Consider the following 23795-nt stretch of genomic DNA (forward strand, 5'->3'; position numbering starts at 1 on the left):
GATGGTTGTTTGAAAATAAATTATTTAAGAATAGATCCTCTATCAAGCTCATGTTCTCTTTTTAAATATGTAGGTATATAAGCCATAAAAAGTAATTTTTAAAAAAGGATAGAAATATTTGAAAGAGAAATAATTCTTTTAAAAGAAAAGTCTGCTTCTTGGTTCCTCAGCCAAAAACAGACATGACAAAAGAACTAACACAACTACAGAAACTTTGTATCAAATGTATTTTCAGCAAGACTTCAAGATTTGACACAGGCACAGGGAAAAGGAACAAACTTAAAAAGAGTATAAATAAGGTCAGTTCAGACTCACTATTTGAAATGTGTTTTAAAAACAATTTTAGTCTTACATTTCAAAAATATGATTGAGAATTTTTTTTCTTTAATTCAAGTCTTCTCAATCATCTTAAAATACTTGTGAGCTGAACTGATACATTAAGGCAAATTTTGATTTTAAATACTCATTTCATTGATGAACTCTGTTTCATTTAAACTGCTAATCCAGGGAGAAAGTTTTCATAAAAAACATTTTATTGCTACAAAGGGAAACATGGTCACAAAGAGCCTTTAAGCGTATCTTAACGCAAATTACTATTCAATGTCTAATGCAGTAAAAAAATACACAGAGCACAAAATACTTGCCCAGTTTATATCTTCTAGGGTAAGTATTTAAAAAATTGATGCACACTTGAATATTCACTCCCAAGAGCAGCATTTAAGATAAAATGATTAGAATAGATATACTAACAATACACATTTGTTATCCTTAACACCAATAAAGTAATAAAAATTAAGTTTAAAAATTATACAAACAATTTATCGGATCTAAGTTTGGTAGCTATAAAAATTAAACTAAAATAGTTTTACCTTCATTTTATTAAACAAATGTTAAACATTTAGAAATTATATAAAACAAATTTTAATATGTGGAATGCATGCAACATGGGTGTTAATTCATATTTTAAGCTATTAAATTTCTTACCCTTTTTTACATTAGAACCGAAATGTAAAGCTCCTTTTAAATCTAATACCTTATATTTAATTTTCTTCAGGTTGCTCAACAGGGAAGTCAGCAGGTTCTTCCTTTGCTGTTTCTTCCTCTACTTCCTCTACTTCCCCCACTCCCTCTACTTCTCCCACTACCCCTACTTCCCCTCCTTCCCCCACTCCCTCTATATTTCCCTCGCCCTCTATTCCTCCTTCTCTTACTTCCTCTACTTCTTCCACTTCCTCCACTTCCCCCACTTCCTCTGCTTCTTCTTCCTCATCTTCATCCTCCTCTTCTTCAATAGGTTCATCAATCTTCTCTTCATCCTCCTCATCTCCTTCTATTTGCTGATCCTGAGAATGGTCTTGAATTTCAAAAGGATTCTCACCCTAAAAACATAAGAAATGGCTTTCAAAATCAGCACATTCATTATTACATGATCTAGCAAGTGAAATTTTTACTTGGCATATGATGAGGAATAAATGCCATTTTGAAACTTTTCATTGTAAATTATAACAAATTCATTAAGTATTTGTTGAGTGTCCATTTCATACCAATGTGAGCATATAATTTACTGAAGCCATTACTTTATACTCCATAACTGAAATGCTTAAAGGTCATATTTTCCCCTTAACAGTATTTCTAAATAATCATATATATATACACACACACACACACACACACACACATATATATATATACATGACAAAGGCAAGTGTGATTTTTGGTAGAAACAAAAGGGATGATGCAAAGATTTACATTTTACTTAATTATATGAGTATTTAATGTTACAGAATCTCTTTAAAACTCAAATGAAAATCAGGTACCTTGCTTAATCTACTAGATACCATGCCTTATTTCTACTTTTAAAAAGTAGACAAACCTCTCAGTAAACATTCACAGGTACAACTTTATTTTAATATTTTATTTTAATACTTCAATTATATATCTGGATCAAATCTCATATCAATTTGACCATATCAGAAGGCTATATTAATGTAGTAAGAAATGAAGTAACAGTGAAGGTTATTAAGCAAGAAAATATTAAGACTGGCAGTACCCTTTAAGATGAATGATACAGGAATGTGTAGGATGAAGTAGAGAACCAAAAGAAGGAATACTAGTGAGGAGGCTACTCTAATATCCCAGACCAGGGAAATGTAAAAGATGTGGTGACATTATTCACAGAACAGGTAAATTACAATCACTATTCTAATGGAAAGGAAAAGGGCAAGAAGTGTATATATGTTATTAATATATATAATTATAACTTCAGACATCTAGATGTCTAACAGGCAGCTATAAATTTGCAACTCAAAAGAGAGGAGAGTTCAAAATAAGATATTTACATTTATGAACTGCCTGCTTGCAGACAGTGCATGGTGAAGCCAGGGTGGGACTGGTGGATTAAGTAGAAAAAAGGGCTGCAATAAAAACTCTATGAAGATGCCTACACTATACATGGGGGCAGCAGAAGTTAGAAGTGAAAGAACACAGTCAGGCACGGTGGCTCACACCTGTAAGGCTGAGGCGGGTGATCACAAGGTCAGGAGATTGAGACCATCCTGGCTAACATGGTGAAACCCCGTCTCCACTAAACACACAAAAAATTAGCCGGGCCTAGTAGCAGGCACCTGTAGTCCCAGCTACTTGGGAAACTGAGACAGGAGAATGGCGTGAACCCAGGAGGTGGAGCTTGCAGTGAGCCGAGATCACGCCACTGCACTCCAGCCTGGGCGACACAGCGAGACTCTGTCTCGAAAAAAAAAAAAAAAAGTGAAGGAACACTTGGTGCAGGAGGAAACCCAGGACAGTAAAAAGACTACCTGATAAAAGACAGTTTCAAGAATAAGTGATAGATCAACAGTGTCAAATGATACATATAAAAAAGCAGAAAGCAATTGAAAAAGGTCACTAGAGTTAATCATCAATACAGAATGGGGGTTCTTGAGGATTTATTGTACTATCCCCTTATTTTCATACATTTAATATGTTATAATTTTTTAAAGACCACTAGATTTGATAATGACATTAGTAATCTCAGGAAGAGCAGTTTCAAAAGTATGATGTGACAGTTAGACAGCAGTAGTTGTCCAAGAATGTATCTTTAAAATTTCCTATGAAGCTGTCAAAAACCACAGGCCCTGATTCCAGCACCCTGAGGTTTTCATTTAGTCTGTACTGGAGCTCTTGCTGAAAACACAAATTCCTGGATCAATCTCAGACCGCCTGAATCAAAATTTCCAGGGGACACGCTCAGTAACTTGCACATTTAAGAAGCATTTCAGGGCAAAAATTAGCTGGGTGTGGTAGCACGTGCCCATAGACCTAGCTACTCAGGAGGCTGAGGCAGGAGAATCGTTTGAATCCAGGAGGTGGAGTTTGCAGTAAGCCAAGATCACACCACTGCACTCCAGCCTGGGCAACAGAGTGAGACTGTCTTAAAATAAGAGAAGCATTTTTGGAGATATTTATCAGTGAAGTTTGGGAAACCCTAATTCAGAAAGCCTAAAAAAGGGCTTAGGCAGCTTTTTGTTTATCTTAGCCTCACGGGTGATTGAACACATTCCTCCGGTTGAGAACTACTAGTTTAAAGAGTGAATAATAGAGAGGAAGCAAAGAGCACATGCAAAGTAAACTACCATTTCAAGTATGCTGGGAAGAGACAAGATGATAAAATAGGGTGGGCCAAAGTCTAGGAAAAGTTAAGTCATTTTTACTTTAGGGAACTCATAAGCATGTCTATTTGAGGAAGATTAGAAAAAAAAAAGGAAAAAAATCAGATGCAAGTAAGGGAAGAAATAATGATGGAATTAGAACAAAGATGAAAGGCAAAGAAGATTTTTCCTCACAGATAATAAAGGTGAAGGAAAGATATATCTAAGGCAGAAATGACAACACTTACTGAATTTACATCTAATGGTCTCACTCTCCCTAATGCAGAAGAAATAAGCATATGGGAAGTAGCTGAGTGTGGTGGTGTGTGCCTGTAATCCCAGCTACTAGAGAGGCCGAGGTGGGAGAATGGGTTTAAACCCAGGAGTTCAAGGCTGCAGTGAGCTATTATCGCACCACTGCACTCTGGCCTGGGCAACACAAAAAGATTCCGTCTTAAAATATATATATAAGAAAAAGAATATGGGAAGCAAAGAGAGCAAGAATGAAATCTGAGACATGAGGTTATTAAAGGTTGGAAGAGTCACCACAGGAAACACATTACACTGGTAGTTAATAAGTAAAATTATTGTGAATTGAGTGAAAATCTGGGAAACACAGGACTGGCACGCACGATTCCATATTTTTTAGCAAGACAAACATTAAAGCTAAACGTAGAGCTAGAACTAATAAGGAATTTGAGAATGGCACCATTCCCTACTGAAAGGGGTGATCATCAATGCCCAGAGCAGGGAGTGAAGGCAGAACAAGATGATACAGTTGGGGAATTAGGAGAAATTGATGAACTGATTATCTCGATGAGTACAAAGTTGTTTTGTTTTGTTTTGTTTTTTTCTGTCTTCTCTGCTGTGTCTCTAAGGGACAAAGATTTAAAAGGGCATTTTATCAGACTGAGAGCAATTGACAGTGGAGGAGCTTTAAGCCATGACCAGAGCTGACCATGAGCAGAAGATGTTCTGGGGAATGACAACAGGGAACAGAGCAGACAGGCATGCTGAATAAAGGGCCATCATTGAGTAATGTGACCCCAGTGCTTCTTGAATTTTCACATGCATATAAATCAAGAGGAATCTTGTTAAAATGAAGATTCTTATTCAGTAGGCCTGGGTATGACCTGCAATTCTGCATTTCTAATGAGCTCCCAAGTGATGCCAATACTGCTGATCCACAGATCACATTCTGAGTAACAAAGTTCTAGAGGAGTTCTCCAGTTCAGGTGTGTTCTCTACAATATGTGCATGGGCAGGATACTCCCACCAGTGACATCTCTCATTCCATGAAGTGACTCGATTGTGTAACTTGAAAACACTATATAGAAATTCTAATTTTGCATTCTTCCCTCGTTAAAAATTATCTTCATACATCAATAGAAACCACTGACTTCTCAGAAGTTTGTGACAATGCAAGAATAAAAATCTAATTTTTCCTTCTAAAGAAGGAATGATGCTTCTTTTTGATGCCATACCTCCCATAAAATTGGATTTCAATTGAGGGCTGCATTCATTTCTTTAAAGTAGTGTCAAGAATGTAGTAAATGGTGACAAATATTAATGAATATTAGATTAACAAATTAGAAAATACGCTCCTAAGGAACAAGCTGCAAGAACTAATATTATGTATCTTGGAAAGAACTGGTAGAGGGACATTTTAATGGTCATTAAATATGTATCAGGTTTTCTTCACTGAGTAGCTGTTAATAGTCACAATAGACAAACAAAACTTCTTTAATCTATACTTACTAATGTAAATAACACACTGTTTTAAATCCTCAACACAACAGCTCTCTTCAGTGTAGAATAATGATTTTAAGGTAGGTATTATTTTGTAAAGACTGAAAAATAACTTCTATCAGACCAGTCTGGGTATTATAAGAGAAGTAAAAACAGAACAAAACCAAAAGACTAACCTCTAAAATTTATTCCCGAATCACAGTAAGCTCTTATTTGTATAGTAAGTGTTTATCATAAATTTTATGTAAAGATGGATTCAAGCCATAACATATGGCAAAAACCCTGAGGAGTAAAGAGTATATATCCCATCATTCACATCTGAGTTTCCTGATATTAGAAGCAAACCTCTCTTCTCCTGCCCTCCAAATTCCATGAGATTCCTTCTTCTGGAGCAACATATCTGACCTTCCTGCTACCCTCCAACTTTTATCCAAGGAAAAGGAATGATTTATGCAATTAGTATGCTTGGAAGAAAAAACTAGGTGGACACAACACAGTCCCTTGTGGGTCCCCTCTTTTGAGTCTTCCTAGTGACAGAAAAGGTACACCCTAGTCTGTTCAATGCCATGTGGTAAACAAGGAGAAGCCTGTTGCTGTCCATCTGGGCTGGTAACAGAAATTGGGAGGATCTAAGTCTACCTAATTCAGAAGTGAAATATTAAAAGTCCACAGCAACTACACAGCTAAGATATATTCTCCAAGTCAATTTTTTCTTAAATCAAGAATAAAACTGACATTTTGATTTTCTACCTAATTCTTGTGTATTTCTCATTGATTCAGAGTTACAAAGGTGATAAGAGAGGAATCACTGCTCCCATCTTGACCAACCCAACAATTAGGAAAAAAGATGTTTTACCTATATGCAAGATACTGAGTAAAATTCTTCTTAATATGTTATACTATATTCAAGTATCACAAAAGCTTACCATGTCACCAGTTAATTATTGCAATACTACAATACTATTGAAAAGGTTTTTGCCCTAAAATCTTACCTTAACAAAACGTTCATATCGCGCCTTCACTATTGGATTATTTAAAATGCTTGTAGCAGTCAAGACACTCTCTCTTTTTATTTGTTCCTTATAAGCCTATAAAAAATAGAACACACTGAGGGTTCTTGAAAACCATGCCATGAAAAATATTTCCATAATTAAAACAGCATTTCATGCTCAAACCCTTAGATTTAAATGACTTATCTTCCTACATACTATAGAGCAATAGCAACTACTGTAACCACAAACTAAATCTATGAATTCAAACAATGAAGATTCAAGCTAATCAGCTTCTAAAGAAAACACTCAGTCCCACAAATCTACAAGTCTAGATTCTACTAGATAGCTGCCTTCTCTTCTTTCCATTCCACATCTGCCTCCCCAGCCCCCAACTATTAATTTTCATGCTGTCAAAAAATAAAGAATAATTTTTCATACTACCAGAGTATCTAGTCTTCCTCTAGGCTGTAGTTATTTCAAGACTATTATACAGAGGAAGAAAGTTACCAGTATAGAAAATTGCCAAAATGGTGTCAAGGGAATATCAAGAGAAGAAAAAGACATAGATTAAGAAAAGATTGTATGTGTTCAAAAATGCTTGAAGAAATTTGAATTAAATGAAGTTCGCTTCAATACAAAATAAAAGTTTAACACTTGAGTATGTTCTATTTAAAACTTAAGGCTTTAATATCTGAATCTTTAAATATGCTTTTCAAACAAACTGATTTCCCACAACATAAACATTTGTATTGTCCTAAGTAAATCTGACTAAATAAAACCAGCCAAGCCAATAGAGAAGCAGAAATATACTGACCAAAAAGAAGACAGTAAATTTTTCAGGGATATTCTACTAAAAAATGTAACAATAGATGCTAGCTGATAATGCTGTTTTTAAATGTATTTTTCCCAACCATCAGAAAAATGTATCAGTAATAATGATCAAATCTTTACTTTCTTTTTTATTCTAAAACACAGACACACACAACACACACACACTCTCACAAAACTGTTTTGTATGACTTTTTAAAAAGTTAATAGTTCAACAAAAGCTACGATTTCCTGAATGCTTACCATTACCAGGCACTATTTTAATTGCCTTATACATTTTAATTAATCTAATTCTTAAAAAAAATCAAATAAGAGTAGAATGATCATCTACCCTCATTTTACAGATAAGGAAACTTAGACAAAGAAAGGCTAACTTGCTTGCTTAACACATGTTATAGATTGAACAACTCAGGGAGTCTTACTTTAGAGCTCAATCTTAACCACTATATACTGCCTCTCTGAGTATACTTACAGTTATTTCCATATGAGATTGATAAATTGATAGAATTGCAGATAGGCGTGAAGCTATGGCCAAAGAACAATACACGATTGATGGATAATCCGGCAACTTTATTAAGACAGATGAAAATTTTACCTGCTTCCCTTTGATATGATCAGGAGATTTTAAGTGCTGCTGAACTGAACTATGTAAAGCAGGGATATACACACTGCAAGCGCTGCAATGAACTGTCTCTACCTTCATCATGTGATCATCTGCAGTAACACCTACAAAAGACATCCAATTATTAAAGAAATAATTCATATATTATTTCTGACCAATGAAGTTTTTACTACGTAATTTCCATGATTATTTATACCCTTTCTTCCAAAATAAAGATCAGAGTGCATAGGTTTATGATGAGTATTTCTACCACATCTCATAAATCTACATATGTAGATTTAATATATTGCTAACTAATTAAAATTATTAAGGTACAATTACATTATAGTTCCTAATCATGTTAAACAACCATGCTGTAAGGCCTGTACATTCATCCTCCCAAAACTATAATACAAAGGAAAACAAATATTGATTTTGTAGTAAAATAAGAATTTCCATGATTATGAATGTGGATGAGTAAGAAAAGGGGATAAGATGTCAAAACTGGATTCATAAGGAACAAAGGTATTCTGGATCTTGCAAATGGTGATCGGGATTTATTACAGGTGAAGGTATAAACATATGCAAGGGAAGGGTGAAAGAGAATGGTACTTTCTGCAAGTTAGTACAACTGGAACAGAGAAGAGACTAAAGACGAAAATAGAAAAAAAGAAGGGCCTAAATAATAAAGAGCTTTATGTGCCACGCCTAGGAATTTGAACTTGATCCTGGAGAGGATGAGGAGCCACTGAAAGTTCCTGAAATAATGAGATCATGTAGTAAAATCGTAAGATAAGAAAAACTGGAAGTAATGAAACTACTTTGGAAATACTACAATTGTCAAGACAACAGAAAAGGATTTGAACAAATACAGTATTTAAAGGAGAGGTAAAGAAACAGATTTGATAAATGTTTAAAAGATAGAATTGATGTTATCAATTGATCAATACTATAGATACAGTAAGGAAAAAGTACCTAGTATAACTCTCTACTTCTGGCTTTGGTAGATGGTGCAGGCCCTTCTCAAGATACATGAAGGAAAAAACTGTGAGGTTTTGTTTTGCTTTCTTTGTAAGGTAGGATATGCTCAGGGAGACGATAAATTTTTTGGATATGTTGATTTTGTGTGACTGCTGTAAAGAGATGTCAGTAGGTAGTTAGATGTGTAAGACTAGAGTTCAGAAGAAAGATCTGTGCTAGAAATATAGATGTATAAGTAATGAATATCTAGATACTAACGTAAGCTCTGTAAGTGAATTTATTAGGAAGGAATATAAAAAGAGGTGGTAATGGGGCTAATGACAAGGTACTGAGAAACATCAAATTCTAAAAGAGTGGCAGAGAAACCATAAAGACTTAAAAAATGACAAAAGGATAAAGAAAACATTAGGCCAGTGAAGTGCCACAGAAACAAAGGAAGAAAAATGACTCATGAATAATATAGTTAGTAAAAAATGTTACGGAAGACAATGATTCAAAAGAACCTACAGAAGTTGGTGTTGGTAACTTCTGTCACAGCAGTTTCAGTAGACTAACAGTAGTAGAAAGTTGTTTAATGTGCTTAATGTAATACATGGGAGATGAAGAAGCAGAGACTAGTGTGGGTTATGCTTAAAGAAGCATGGTTATTCAAAAAGAAAAAGAAGACAGGTTATTTAGGAGAACTAGTGTCTGTTTTTCTTTCCTTTTCTTTTATTCCTTTTGTTGGCTGTTTTTTGTTCGGTTAGTTCTTGTTTTTGTTCTTGTTTTGTTTTGTTTTTTTAAGTAAAAGCATATTTACAGACTCCAGAGATGGAATCAAAAGAGAAGGAAAGACTAAAAAACAGAAGAGTTCATAACTTGAATTTTGGGAGAAGGAATAACAGAAACAGAGAACAGAGAGAAGTATCTTTCATCTAGAGGAAAAGGTAACTTTTCCTCTCAAACTGAAGTGAAGAAAGTAATGGCAGATAATGATAAATTTGTAAGCATAAGAACAGGAAGACAAAGAAGTTCATTTCTGGTAACTCACTCAGAGCTACTGTATATATGACTGTACTATATCACTCTAGTGGCTATCATTTACATTTAAACAGGTTATGATATATAAAAATACATGTAGAATTTTAAAATAATTTGTTTTAAATACTTACCTTCCATAACATCTTTTTCAATTATTTTAACTACTTCTGTTTGATTATTTGTCTGTTGCTTACGAATAGATGTTTTCTTAAATTTATTCACCATACACTCCTAGAAAACAAAATAGAAAGAATCCAAATAGTTTTCAATGAGGACTGAAGTATAATGCTTAGCACCATGTTCATTCTATGGAAGATACAGTATCTGCTATATAAAAATTAACATCTTTTCTCAAGGAGTTTATAATTTAATTGAAAAGATAATCATAAAATATTAGGAACCTACAAAAATTATTCATTTTTCAAAGTACATTTTAAGCATATAGAGAAAGGGATCAAAAGGAGCTTGAATATTTAAGAGGTCGTCCAGAGTAGGTGGGTATTTAAGTTATAAAGGACACACAGAAACCCATTAAGGAAATAAATTACAGGAGATTGTTAATTAAGGGTCATAGTTCTCTGAGAATTACAGTGGTCTGAATGATCACTTTTCTTTTTTTTTTTTGAGATGGAGTCTCACTCTGTCACTCAGGCTGGAGTGCAGTGGTGTGATCTCCGCTCACTGCAACCTCTGCCTCCCGGGTTTAAGCAATTCTCCTGTCTCAGCCTCCCAGGTAGCTGGGATTACAGGCACGCGCCACCACGCCTGGCTAATTTTTGTATTTTTAGTAAAGACGGGGTTTCACCATGTTGCTCAGGCTGGTCTTGAACCCCTGACCTCGTGATCCGCCCGCCTCAGCCTCCCAAAGTGCTGGGATTACAGGCGTGAGCCACTGCACCTGGCCTGATCATTGTATTTTTAACTTTCTAATAATTCCATCTCTTCTGTCCAAATTAATTGTATGTACAATCAACAGTCCAGCTCAAGCCCCTTCTTTAAGCATTCCTTAACATTCCCAACTGTCTTTCCCTTTGCTAAACTCCTACAGTATTTCTGAATTCCTCGCATTGCCACTTAACAGTCATTTAACTGCTCTGAGCATAATCTTTCATGATAAAAATGAATTGTTACAGGGCTCAACTGAAATAACGAATGAATGTAACCAGCACAACTCCAGTTAATGAATGATAGCTGACTCTACATCAATAAAGCTGTTAAAGGACACCTCCCACAGAAACAACTGTGAAAAATGTAATAATTTCTGAAATAACAAATACAAATTCTATTATAGAGGAATTCACAAGTAATTCTGGGTTAATTTTAAAACAACTCTTTCTTTAAATAGTAAATTAAAATTTTAGAAACATAAATGCGAGAGATGGGGAAAGTGAAAAATGAAATCATAAGAAATTCATATCAATAAAATGCTTCTCACTTCAAAAACAGCTACTCACATGCAAAAACTCCATAACTACTTTATCAAATTTAGTTTGTTTCTGTATATGATCTAATGTTTCCTGATGTGAAGAACTTTCCAGATGCAGTTCAATATCTTTTTCTTCAAACGTTCGAAATTTACAAAATGAACATGTAAATGCCATTCTGTAAGAGAAAAAAAGTTTTCCTTTAAATATTACTTTATTCACCTATAGAGTTCATAAGAATATAACATTGAAACTAATTTTACCAACATAAATGATTTCCTTTCTTCCTCTTTGACTGAATTAAACTTAGCTTAAATCCAAAAAAAAAAAAACAGTATTTAAGTACATATTTGGACAGCGCCCATATACCACTTTGCATTTCTAGCCCACCTTGGAGCTTCTCGGTAGGAAAAATGGAATCAGGGGATCTATAAGTTATCCACTTCAAGCCTGGACCAATTAAAAAGGCAAAGCAAACCTCAAGAAGTATCAAGTTCCAAAGTTCTGCAGCTTATTTTACATGTTGTTCCATCCTCAAGCTTCTAAACCAATGGTAGTATCAACAAAGCAAGGTGGCACACCACCAGACAATCATAATTCACTCCTGTGGAATTCTTGGGTGATAAAAGTCTTGCCTTCTAAAGACTACTTCACTTAGGGATAACTAATAGGCCTGGACTGGACAAATGCATACATCTGTAAGCTCAAGAGCCACTCCATAATGAATAGTCCCACCTAATTGTTTCTTTTTTTCTTTTTCTTTTTTTTTTTTTGAGATGGAGCCTCGCTCTGTTGCCCAGGCTGGAGTGCAGTGGTGCGATCTCAGCTCACTGCAACCTCCACCTTCCGAGTTCAAGCAATTCTCCCACATCAGCCTCCCAAGTACCTGGGACTACAGGCATGTGCCACCACACCTGGCTAATTTTTGTATTTTTAGTAGAGACAGGGTTTTTGCCACCTTGGCCAGGCTGGTCTTGAACTCCTGACCTCAGGTGATCTGCCTGCCTCAGCCTCCCAAAGTCCTGGGATTACAGGTGTGAGCCACCGTGCCCAGAATAACTGTTTCTATCTTACATTATTTTCTTTTCCTTGAATTATGCCAGCAGTCACATAACTGGTTTCTGTCTCCAGTCTCCATTTTCCAATTAATTCTTTGTAATGCTATTAGATTTATTTTCCTGGTTGAGAGTATGAGCTCTGGAGCCAACTGCTGAGTTCATATCCTAATTCCATTTTGTGATCTTGGGCAAGTTACTTGACTTGGTTTTCTGGGCCTTGGTTTTCTTACATTGAGATGAGAACGCTCACAGAGGTATCTGAGGATTTTTAAAAATTAATGCAGACAAAGCCCTTACAACATTTCCTAAAACACAATAATTATTCAATTAATTATTGCTACTTCCTATAGGAGGTAAGAGCACATGACTACTCAAAGGGCTTCATTAGCTCCATAAGCTCAAAAAACAAAGACAAAAGTGTTTTCAGCTGCCATCCAGGAAATTTCCTAATCTCTCCTTTTTGGCTTTACTCACCAATACCTTTAACATTATCTGGCACAGCATGTCTTCATTAAATGTTTAAATTAGATTATACCTTTCACCCATTAGAGTCACTTCAATCTACACTGCTTTCAATTTTCTAAATAACAATAACACATTCCTGTTTGCTTTGATGGCAAGCCATGGCCTCTACCTGGGCTGCCTCTCACAACTCCTCCTGTAACCCTACCATTCCCAGATCAATTCAAATACTACTTCCATCATTGCAGCCTCCCCTGATTTCCATGCACCCTTATTTATTTATTTTTTGAGACAGAGTCTTGCTCTGTTGCCCAGGCTATGGAGTGCAGTGGCGCGATCTCAACTCACTGCAACCTCCACCTCCCAAGCTCAAGCTATCCTACCTCAGCCTCCCAAGTGGCTGGGACCACAGGCACATGCCACCACACCTGGCTAATTTTTGTATTTTTTGTAGAAATGAGGTTTCACCATGTTGCCCAAGCTGGTCTTGAACTTCTAGGCTCAAGCAATCCGCCCGCCTTGGCCTCCCAAGGTACTGGAATTACAGGCATGAGCTACCATGCTTGGTCTCCTACACCCTTATTTAGAAGTTATTTCTCATGAGACTACATTGTACTTCTCTTCTGGTATCCTTCACCATACACTATTATTTATGTACATCTCTCACACATCCATCTCTTTCTCCCTAGGTTCCCTTAAGGGTAGATATAAACCTTTCCATGCGCTTTATTATGTGGAAAGCATTCAAATATCCAAGGGAAGGAACCTATCACAAGAATAGTGATTTACTCAATCTCAAATCCTCATAACTCAAAGTAAAACTGCTCTGATAAATGAAAATAACTTAGACTACTTTAAAGAAATTATATCCTAAAATGATAATTTATGAGTTAACATTCTTTTGGTTATATCATCAGATTTATATTTAGAGTTACAGAGAAAATAGCTAAATGAAAGTTCAGTTCTTTCATTTTGTCTAAATCACAATTTTATATATTAACATGAACATAATCCAGATTATGTTAACATGAACATAATCCATATCTAAAATTTTTCATGAGGAAAGTACTCATAGGGCAATTAAATTTTAAAAACTGCATCTTATAATGTAAAATGATTTTTATACTCCGAGACGCTGATAATTTAAAGTCATTTCTACACCAAAATATAACTATGCCTGTTACTTCTACCAAAAGAAGGAATCACAAGAGATAATGAATGGGACAGAGAACTCACAAGGACTAAAAATAGCAGTAGTTCTTGAAACCAGAGCTACTCTTCTTTTTATGGATTGTTTTGTTTTGTTTAGAGATGAGGTCTTGCCATGTTGCCCAGGCTGGCCTCAAACTTCTGGGCTCAAGGCTTTAAGAAAAATTTAGACATTTTTAAACAACTGCTAAATTGCTTTCTAGTAGTATAATATACCGTCACCAACAAATTTTAAGTGTCCTTTGACCATTCCTTAATTAGCAAATCAAATTTCTCCTTACTAATAAAATGGCATACTATTATTTAAATTTTTAGTTTAATTAAATTACTGTTAAGTTTAAACAATTTCCTTAAAATTATTACTAGCTGTTGTTTGTTTCCTCATCATATTAAACATCTTAGTTTTCTTACTTTTTAAAATAATTTGGGTGATGTTTTAATCTAACTTGGACATTAATCGTTTCTCATGTTTATATTTTCCAAGTCTGTTTGCATTCCTTTCAAATTTTAAGTTTTTATTTAGCCAAATCTGCTTATAATTTCCTTTGTAATTTATTGTATAACTTTTAAGCCTGGGAAAAAAATCTCCTTGCAGAACATTTTGTTTTTCTGTAATTTCATTTTTTTTACTACATTCATTCCAGGTGTCATATGAGAAGGCTCTGATTTTTGTTGTTATTTCATTGTTCAACCAATTCCCCTCTTTTTTTTTTTTTGAGACAGAGTCTCGCTCTGTCACCCAGGCTGGAGTGCAGTGGCTCAATCTCATCTCACTGAAAGCTCCGACTCCCGGGTTCACGCCATCGCCCCACCTCAGCCTCCAGAGTAGCTGGGACTACAGGCGCCCACCACCACACCTGGCTAATTTTTTTTGTATTTTTTTAGTTAGAGACGGGGTTTCACCGTGTTAGCCAGGATGGTCTTGATCTCCTGACCTCGTGATCCACCCGCCTTGGCCTCCCAAAGTGCTGGGATTACAGGCATGAGCCACTGCACCCAGCCCAATTCCCCTCTTATTTCTAATATCCTCTTTATTAAATATTACATTCTTCCTTACAGTCTGTTCACAGGCTAATAATTCTGGCATAATAATTAGTTTTGCGTATTACCACATATTTTTAACTATTATAGCTTTTTAATGATTGATTAGCTATAAAAGCCAGTAGCTACTCATTTACTCTTCTTCAGAATTTCCTTTGGGATCTGGATTGGAAAGAACTTACATATTTGTAATATTTAGTTCCTGCCCATGAAAATCACTATGTCTCCATATAGTCAAATCTCAATGACAAGTGTTTCTTTTTAAGAATACTGTTATTTCTGAATATTTTATATCTTTTGGATTGCCAATATGAATAGAATGCCTTTTTTCTTATGTTTTCCAAGTAGTGATTACATATAAATATCAAAAATCAAAAGCATTCCTCTATATCTTTCAACAAGTCTTTTCATTTGAATCTTAAGAACTTCTTAATATTGCAATTGGTGTGTTGGCCTTTTCTAGGAAATCATTTTTTAATGAGCCTAATTTTCTGACTCTAAGTACAAACCTGTATCCATCTCCGTATTTCTCACTGTTTTTTTCTCTTCTGCGCCTTTGTTTCTCTCGCCGAGCCTCAATTCGCCGCTTTTCTTCCTCTTCATTTTTAGGATCAGTTTTTGCTAGGATATTACACAAAAAAGTAAAAGCTAAAATTCATTTTTCCATTCTCTCTTTCCAATCATCAGTTCATAAAGTACATACTTATGAGGTTTACTTAGTGATTGTAATCTAAAATTGAACTCACCAAAAAAATCGGAGTTTGAGACTATCCAGTATTTCTGAAACTTCACTAAATGAACTTCATTCATTTGAATACCATCATCATGAATTCTGTCATATCTGCTTGTCATCTAAGTGATTATTTGCTACATATTTTTCTTTAAATGTGCTCACTTGTCCTATCCTTATTCTAAGCAATAATATCCTTATCACCTAAAATCATCTTGGGCATCACATACTTTGGGAAAAACACTAAAGTAACCTGACCGAGCATGAAAATGGAAGTCCAGTAAACACTGCAGAGCCCTGGATGCAAGAACTCATGTTCATATTGTAGGAGCTCTCAGAAAAGTTTCTTAAAATTTATAACCTCCAAAATAAAAGCAAATTGTTCTCTTTTTTAAAAAATATTCTCTACTGTGATAAGAGACACAAAACATAAGATTTACTAGTTTAACCATTTTAAAATGTGCAATTCAATGGCATTAAGAACATTCACAAAGTTATGCAACCATCTCCACTATCTAGTTACAGAACTGTTCATCATCCCATAAAGCAGTCACTCCCCATTTCAACCCTACCCTAAGGCCCTGGTAACCACTAATCTGCTTTCTGATCTACGGATTTGCCTATTCTAAGTATTTCATACACCTAGAATCATCCTGTCTGTTGCCTTTTTGGTCTGACTTTTATTTAGCATGTTTTCACAGCTCACCCATGTTGTACCATGTATTAGTAAGTACTTCCTTTTTTATGGAATATTTAATAATATTCCATTGTAAGAATACCCCACATTTTTTAAACCATTCATCTGTTGATGTATATTTCAATTGTTTCTACCTTTTGGCTATTATGAATAATGCTACTATAAACATTCATATATAAATTTTTGTTTGGACCAGGCACAGTGGCTCATGCCTGTAATCTCTGCACTTTGGAAGGCCGAGGCGGATGGATCACTTGAGGCCAGGGGTTCGAGACAGCCTGGCCAACGTGGCGAAACCATCTCTACTCAAGATACAACAATTAGCTGGGCGTGGTGGCGCACATCTGTAGTCCCAGCTACTCAGGAGGCTGAGGAACGAGAATCGCTTGAACCCAGGGGCAGAGGTTGCAGTGAGCCAAGACTGCACCACTGCACTCAAGCCTGGGCAACAGAGTAAGATCCTGTCTCAAAAATAAAAATAAATAAATAAATAAATTTTTGTTTGAATACTACTTTAAATTCTTTGGAGTAGAAGAATACCTAGAAGTGGAATTGCTGGATCATATGGACAGTCTATGTCTAATTGTTTCAGGAAGCACCAATCTGCTTCCCATAGTGGCTTCACTGCTTTACATTCCCATCAGTAATGTGTGAGGGTTCCAATTTCTCCATATCCTTGTCAACATTTGTTATTTTCCTTTTTTTATTATGACCATCCAAGTGGGTATGGAGTGGTAACTCATTGTGAGTAGGTTCTTTCTTATAATACATTTAACTTTATACTTAAAAAAAAAAAACTTAACTATTTGTCCTTAAATTTTTCCTTTTATGCACTGCTTATCCTTTTGGATGGCCTTTGAAAAATCTACTTATTTATATATTACCTCAAATAAGTAATTTAATCTTCCTATGCTAAAACTATGACATGTTGTACTTCTAGCCAAGTGACAGAATAGGGTTCCTTTCCTACTAATTTTCTATAAAGTCACACAGTCTGTACTATAGCATAGCAAGACCTCGTATTGAGGAAAATTCAGCAATCATCCTTTTAAATGCCCATTTTACACCTGACAGAGAAGGCATAATTTAAAGAATTTTAGTTTCATTCTTAGCTACACAACACTTTTCTCAAGTTTTGTTATATAAAAAGGGGGTATGGGGGAGGGATACATATATATCTGCTTTAAGGACAAATCAGTTTATCAAACTTTTGCAATATTTAACCATATGTGCAAAATGTATCTTTGAAATAGGTCCCAAGAGAATAAACTGAATTTTCTATTATAGTAATGTCTAATAAAATGTCAAATTTGATACATAACAGTCTATCAATTGACACACTGTTAAAGGTATCCCCACAACACATACTCTGCTTAGTATCAGGTTTCCAGAATTCCAGAAATTCCAGAATATTGTTTCTTATTAAACAATAAGGCCTGATGAGAAAGTAATTTAAGTACACTTTTTAAACCTTTCTCAAATTTTATATTACAGAAAATATATTTTGAGGAAAGAATCTAACATTGCAATTTCAGTTTTTTCAAATATTACATATTAAAATGTCTATAATGTTATAATTAGGGAAAAAGTTATTTTAAAATAAAAGGGAAAAATGAATACAAAGCAAATTTCTGTTACAATCATATGGAGGCTTAAGAACAGGACTTCTAGAGCATTACTTGCTCTGGAATAAATACTGGCATTACAATTCACTGGTTGTTTGACCTAGACAGCAAATTATTTATCTATTCTGTGCCTGTTTTCTCAGCTGTAGAGGGTTTGATACACAACCACACAGGATTCAGGAAAAAGGAATGGACCAGGGTATGTACATTTTAAAAGTATCTTTGGGTATTCATGATCAATTATTAACTGCAATAGGGGATTTACAGATCTAACTTCTACAATCATAATTGTTATGTAGTTTCTGTATATAAACATGAAAAAATTACCGAAAAGTATGGAATTTTAAAAAATAAAAAGTATCCTGAATCATAGCAATTATGTTTTCTTACTTACTGGGTGATTTGCTGAGGCTTATCTTCTCCATAGGTTTTGCTAGTTTGGGTTTCTTGATAAAGGTTCCACTGGGCTTATTAAATGGCTGCATCATTTTTCTCTTTATTCCTCTTGCAGCAGCAACTGTCACATTGGTGGATTTGTTTTGATAGTCAACAACAATTCCGGGTCTATGAATGCTTCCAAAATCACCCATATGCTGTAAATTTGTGAAATCAATAAATATTAGCATACTGTCCAAAAAAAAATACGAATTCATATAAAATTTTCATGTTAACTATCTACTAATTTTCACCTGAAAATTCCCTGGAATGTAACTAAATTTTACATGTCCATTCTGAAAAAACACATTGAAAAACTCTGTAAATTATTACATAAACTCAAATCCATTGAATTAGTATTTTTATTTCCAGTAGAACAAATAATGAATATTTGCTAACTATGTTTTTACTTTTACATTTCAAAATTACTTGAGATTATAGACAACATATGTGCCTGTCCAAATGTTACCACTTGTACAACTCTCTGACAACTCCTCTTCAGAGTTCCTAATTGATGTTTTCCCATGAAAAGACCCTAAAAGAAATCTTTATTTTACTAAAACTAAGATACACAAAGAAGACCATATTTGTAGTTTGAAGTAAAAAAGATCCAGAAATCATTTAGTATTCTCCCTGTTGAAAAAGGGAAGGAGAAGGCGAGATGGAACATTAGTATGAAATAGGAGAGTTAAAGCATAACCATGCATCAACTTCCAAGACACACTTCAGATAAAGAATTGCATCTGACGTTCCATTCACATTCTTACCTAGAGAAACATTTTCTGACCCAGAAGCCCAAGAAACAAAAGTTTACAGATGAAGAGTCATGCAACCAAACGACTCTTTGTGTCCCTTCCTCTTCTCTTGTCATTATCCAAATCTACTACACCAAGAGGCCACATGTCCACAGAAATTTATTCTGCTAATCTTACTTTTAGAAGATAAAGATGGAGGAGTAATCTGAAGAGAAGGACCCAAGGGGAATTGTACAAGTGAAGATTTAAAATGTAGGTCCTATTGGCTCATCTACTTCACTAACAGGAGGAAAGAAAGAAAAGTCCATTCAGACTAGAATGGTAAATACAAAGTACAGGAATACTTGTTTTACTATTATGAAAATGAAATTTACTTTTGAAGCCTCATTAAGAAAACACACTTTGCCTAAAATAATATACAGCATGGAAAATATTAAGTGTTTTCCAAATTTTCAAACTAGAATGGATTTTCAATTCAAAACCCAAAGCCTATCATCCCAACTATTTTCAGTTAACCTATGATCATGAAGTATAGTGGAACTGTAATGTATCAGTTGCTTACATTTGTATACTATGCTCAGGAGTGCCTATCTAACCTAGATGTGTTTCCAGGTAATTTAAAAAGTCACAACAGGAAAATCTTCCTTAATTACGCATTAAAGGTGCAATGCATTTTTACATAAGTAAAGAGTAACTGTTAAAAATGCAAAATTTCTATGCAAGTAAAACAAGCTACACTGACACATCAAAGGTTAATAACCAGTCAAAAACGTGTACCCTACTACATTTTTTACTAGAAATACTTTCCTCTGCAAAGAAAATATTAAGAGCAGCTGACTTAAAAGGATTCTTACATTATAACAAAAAGACAATACTCTTTAAATGATCAAACTATATAATAACCCCACAATCTGCATACACTTACTAGGTAAAATTTCATGTCAATCAAGTGACCTAAGAACATAAAGCATAATGTTTACACTATGTACCCTAAAGTTAAACAATTGTGGACTAGTATATTTACTCATTTAAGCAATAATTTACAAAATACTACTTCCTAAGAAGAAACCATAAACATATCTGTACAGGTGGAAATTATTTCTCAAGAGTAAAACTAGTAACACGAGGGAAAATAAAACAACCAGCAACTGGACATATTGTAAGAGTGAGTTAGCAAAATTACACTGACCACAAATCATTGTACAATCTATTATACACATCAACTTCTTCACCACATAAACATGGCTAAGCTATCCTGATCTATCATCAACTTTTAGTCTCCTGTGTTTAATGTGAAACATGGAGCTTTGAAGAAATTCTACTTGCTAGAGTTTAGCAACAAAGTATAAACATTTTATCATACATTGCACCTTTAACCTACTCAAAAACTCAAAAAGGGTTCAGTGACCTTTCACAATAATCCACAAACTATTCCACCAGCAAAACTGCTAGTGTTTACAAGGAAAAATGCAACTCCTTTTAACCCCTTTTAGACCAAACCTAACAGCCTCACCTTTTTAATAAAGGGAGATTTGGCACAACTTTATGATCATCTCAAACTGCCACTTATTTTCTGAGGTGCTAGAAAAACTTTTACAGTCAACCTAAAAATTATGTTTATGACTCAGCTTTTGCTTCAAAATACACCGGGATGAACAGTGTTTATTCTAGTTGAAAACGATGGTCTTGAAAGGGTTTAAAAGAGTGACTAGTGAAAAGAATCTGAAAAGATTCTGTTGTACTTACTCCTCGGCCTCGGCCTCTGCCTGTTGATGGTCCTCCAAAAGCATCATAGTTTCTGCTTCCAAACGTACTTTCAGGATAAGCAGGCGTTCCTCTCCCCCGAGAGCCTACAGGTGCAGGCTTCATATGGGGTGAAGAAAAACTGCTGTAGGAAGAGTAATTCTCTCTTCCTCTGTCCTCCATAAACCCAGGCCTCAATTTTGAACGGGAGTAAGGTGCTTCCCAGCTAGACCCGCCCTGGTTTCTACCTCCGAAAGAGTCAAGGCTATTCCGGTAGGAGCTCTCAAATCGACCACCATAACTACCTCCGAAGCGGCTTTGTTCGGGTTCATTAAAACCATAGCCAGATCTGTACAGATCTCGCCCACCCAGAGAAGACCTGGAGTCGTAAGACTCATAAGGTCCAAACCTGGAAAAGTTGCACAGTGAGGGAAAAAACAAAAGTAAGCTTACTAATGTTAGACAATTCAAAAGACAAATTATCAGATGACATTTATCAACTAAAATTCATTTATACCATACTGGTTTGCACAGTTCTACTTTTGTTCACATTTGATTAGGGCTGGGCAGTTCAACGTGAGACCAGATAGAAAGCTATCTGAGTCAGATTATAAATATGAATTGAGTTTAGTAAAACTTAGCTTTAAAATCTGCTTCTTAGCAGCTTTTCTATTTTATGAAGAAGAAAAGATTTGTCTGTCATTATTTAAGCCCAGCCCTAGTCTTGGAAAAGGTCATTTGCTAAAGTTCACAAACTATTCAAACTTTTTTGAATCTATCCCTAATATTAAAAATTACAAAACATTTACAATATTTTGGCTTTCAATAGGGACACAAATTGAAGTCTACTTAGATGTAGGTTATTTGTGACACAGAGAGATCCTTTTGCACTCCCAATAATCTATATCACAAACTGCTTCATTGTGTCTGTAGGAGTCAAAATTTGGGGAATTATCTCTGGTTATAAAAATTTGACAATCTGCCAAACTTCAGCCAAGGTCAATTAATCAATCCTCAATCACTTTTTACTTGTAGACTAGAAAATCTAACAAATCTAGAAGGATAAATAGATAAAACATAAAAGTAAAAGATCACCAACATATACCCTCTGCATATGAATTTTCAAGGCAGATGAGAAAGAATACATCTTATAATATATTCATTTGCAAAATTATTTCCTTCAGGAAATTATCACATAAAACTACTCTAAAAAAGGGAGCACACAGTCTCCTCGAGGTTTTAAGAGAGTTAACAGAAGAAATAAATCATCTTCCTTCTCACAAACCCAAAGCACGGATTACAAAAGTTGCTTGATATCTTACAACACAATTTTATAAAGGCCCACAATTACACATGAGATAAAACAATAACGTCTACAGAAATAGCTTATGCACATTACATTCACAATATAAAAGGGCAATAACTGACATATTAAAACATTAAGTGTTACATTACTTCAATTATTTACAGATCACTAAATAGATTTACTTCTGAATCCTAGTAACCATATAAAAATTATTCCTATTTCCAACTACATTTTTCAAAACATCTATCACATAAGCAAAATAGTTGCAACTGTTCACTTTCTTAATTTTTCTTTACTATAAACCATAGTGGTACACTGGAAGCAGAAAGAAGGAAAGTAAGCATCATTCAGTCCATCATTAAGGAATCCGAATCCTTCAATTTATGCAGAAGGATGACTGTTTCACATGTCTACTAACTAGTTATACTTATATTCAGCAGGAACCTTTGTGCCTCAAAAAGTAGACACCCCTTCTCCTGAAATATGGTCAACCTTAAAGCTTGTAGTTGTTTAAGTAGGTTTAAGCTTTATACAGTAGTAACAGTAAAATATAAATACAATCTCGACTAGTCAAAGGTATAGTATTCATGGCTTTAATACAATGCTTCTAGCTTAGAGCACAAGTGCTTTGGTTTAAGTAGTACCTGCCAATAAATAACCTGAACATAATTTAAAAAATATTTTTATTATTGCAATATGCTCTCCTTTAAAATTAGAATTAAAGGAATATGTCCTGAATGTTTCTTGGAAAGTAAATGTTAGACTGGTTCAGTAAAATCCATTCTAGTTAGACTGCTTTGCTAATTTACATAGCACCCCACATTAGAAAAGATTTTTCTTAATTATTAAGAAAAAGCTTCATAAATAATATTTTCAATAACATTTTTATATCATTTTTCAGGATATTTTGATTGACAAGAAGTTAAAAGTAAAAGAATTTTTAAAAAGTTCACTGCTAAAAAGAGTATCTTACTCTATTGTATTGACATGATATAGTTATCTGGTGTTTTCCTAAAATAATGTCTGCCAGTAATACTGATTTACATTTTATACCCATTAATTAACACCTTTAAACATTTAAGGTGATGATTCAGTAGCAAACAGTGAAGTTCAAGTATCGTAACACGCCTAAAGAGTACTTAAAATAATATATCCAAAATCTTATAGTTGTCTAATTATTTGGCCAAATGATTAAGCAATTTACCTGCTACCCCCACCACCACCACTGTGATTGTCCATGCCATATGACTGGTTTAGGTAGGAATCCATGGATCTCTGACCCCCATAGGATCCATGGCCATAGTCACGATCCATCCCTATAAGAGTTTAAAAAGAAAAAAGTTATATGATGCTCACCTTTACTGGCACTCAAAAGAAGAATTTTTAGATAAATATTCTTGAATGTCAGACCTCCATAAGATCCAGGGCCATAATCACGATCCATTCCTAAAAGAGAGTCAATAAGAAATCGTCAGTAAAATACACCATTCTC

The 23795-nt window shown here is 34.7% G+C and overlaps 1 protein-coding gene across 5 annotated transcripts in view; it reads right to left on the reverse strand.

The window, feature by feature from the left end:
* Positions 1 to 210: 210 nt before the first annotated feature.
* ZNF326 (zinc finger protein 326) overlaps positions 211 to 23795 on the reverse strand; it is a 33465-nt gene continuing 9880 nt past the window's right edge. Inside the window, exons 3-12 of one of the 5 annotated variants that reach the window (XM_024248180.3) lie at positions 23714 to 23749; positions 23508 to 23619; positions 21001 to 21142; positions 18459 to 18657; positions 15522 to 15633; positions 11273 to 11420; positions 9950 to 10049; positions 7812 to 7942; positions 6389 to 6484; positions 211 to 1379 (exon numbers count right to left, since the gene is read on the reverse strand). In XM_024248180.3, coding sequence (XP_024103948.1) covers positions 1041 to 1379; positions 6389 to 6484; positions 7812 to 7942; positions 9950 to 10049; positions 11273 to 11420; positions 15522 to 15633; positions 18459 to 18657; positions 21001 to 21142; positions 23508 to 23619; positions 23714 to 23749 — 1415 coding nt within the window. In that variant the 3' untranslated portion in view covers positions 211 to 1040. 5 annotated transcript variants of the gene reach the window in all.

The sequence above is a fragment of the Pongo abelii genome, chromosome 1, assembly GCF_028885655.2.
Source record: "Pongo abelii isolate AG06213 chromosome 1, NHGRI_mPonAbe1-v2.0_pri, whole genome shotgun sequence".
In the NCBI taxonomy this organism is placed as follows: domain Eukaryota; kingdom Metazoa; phylum Chordata; class Mammalia; order Primates; family Hominidae; genus Pongo; species Pongo abelii.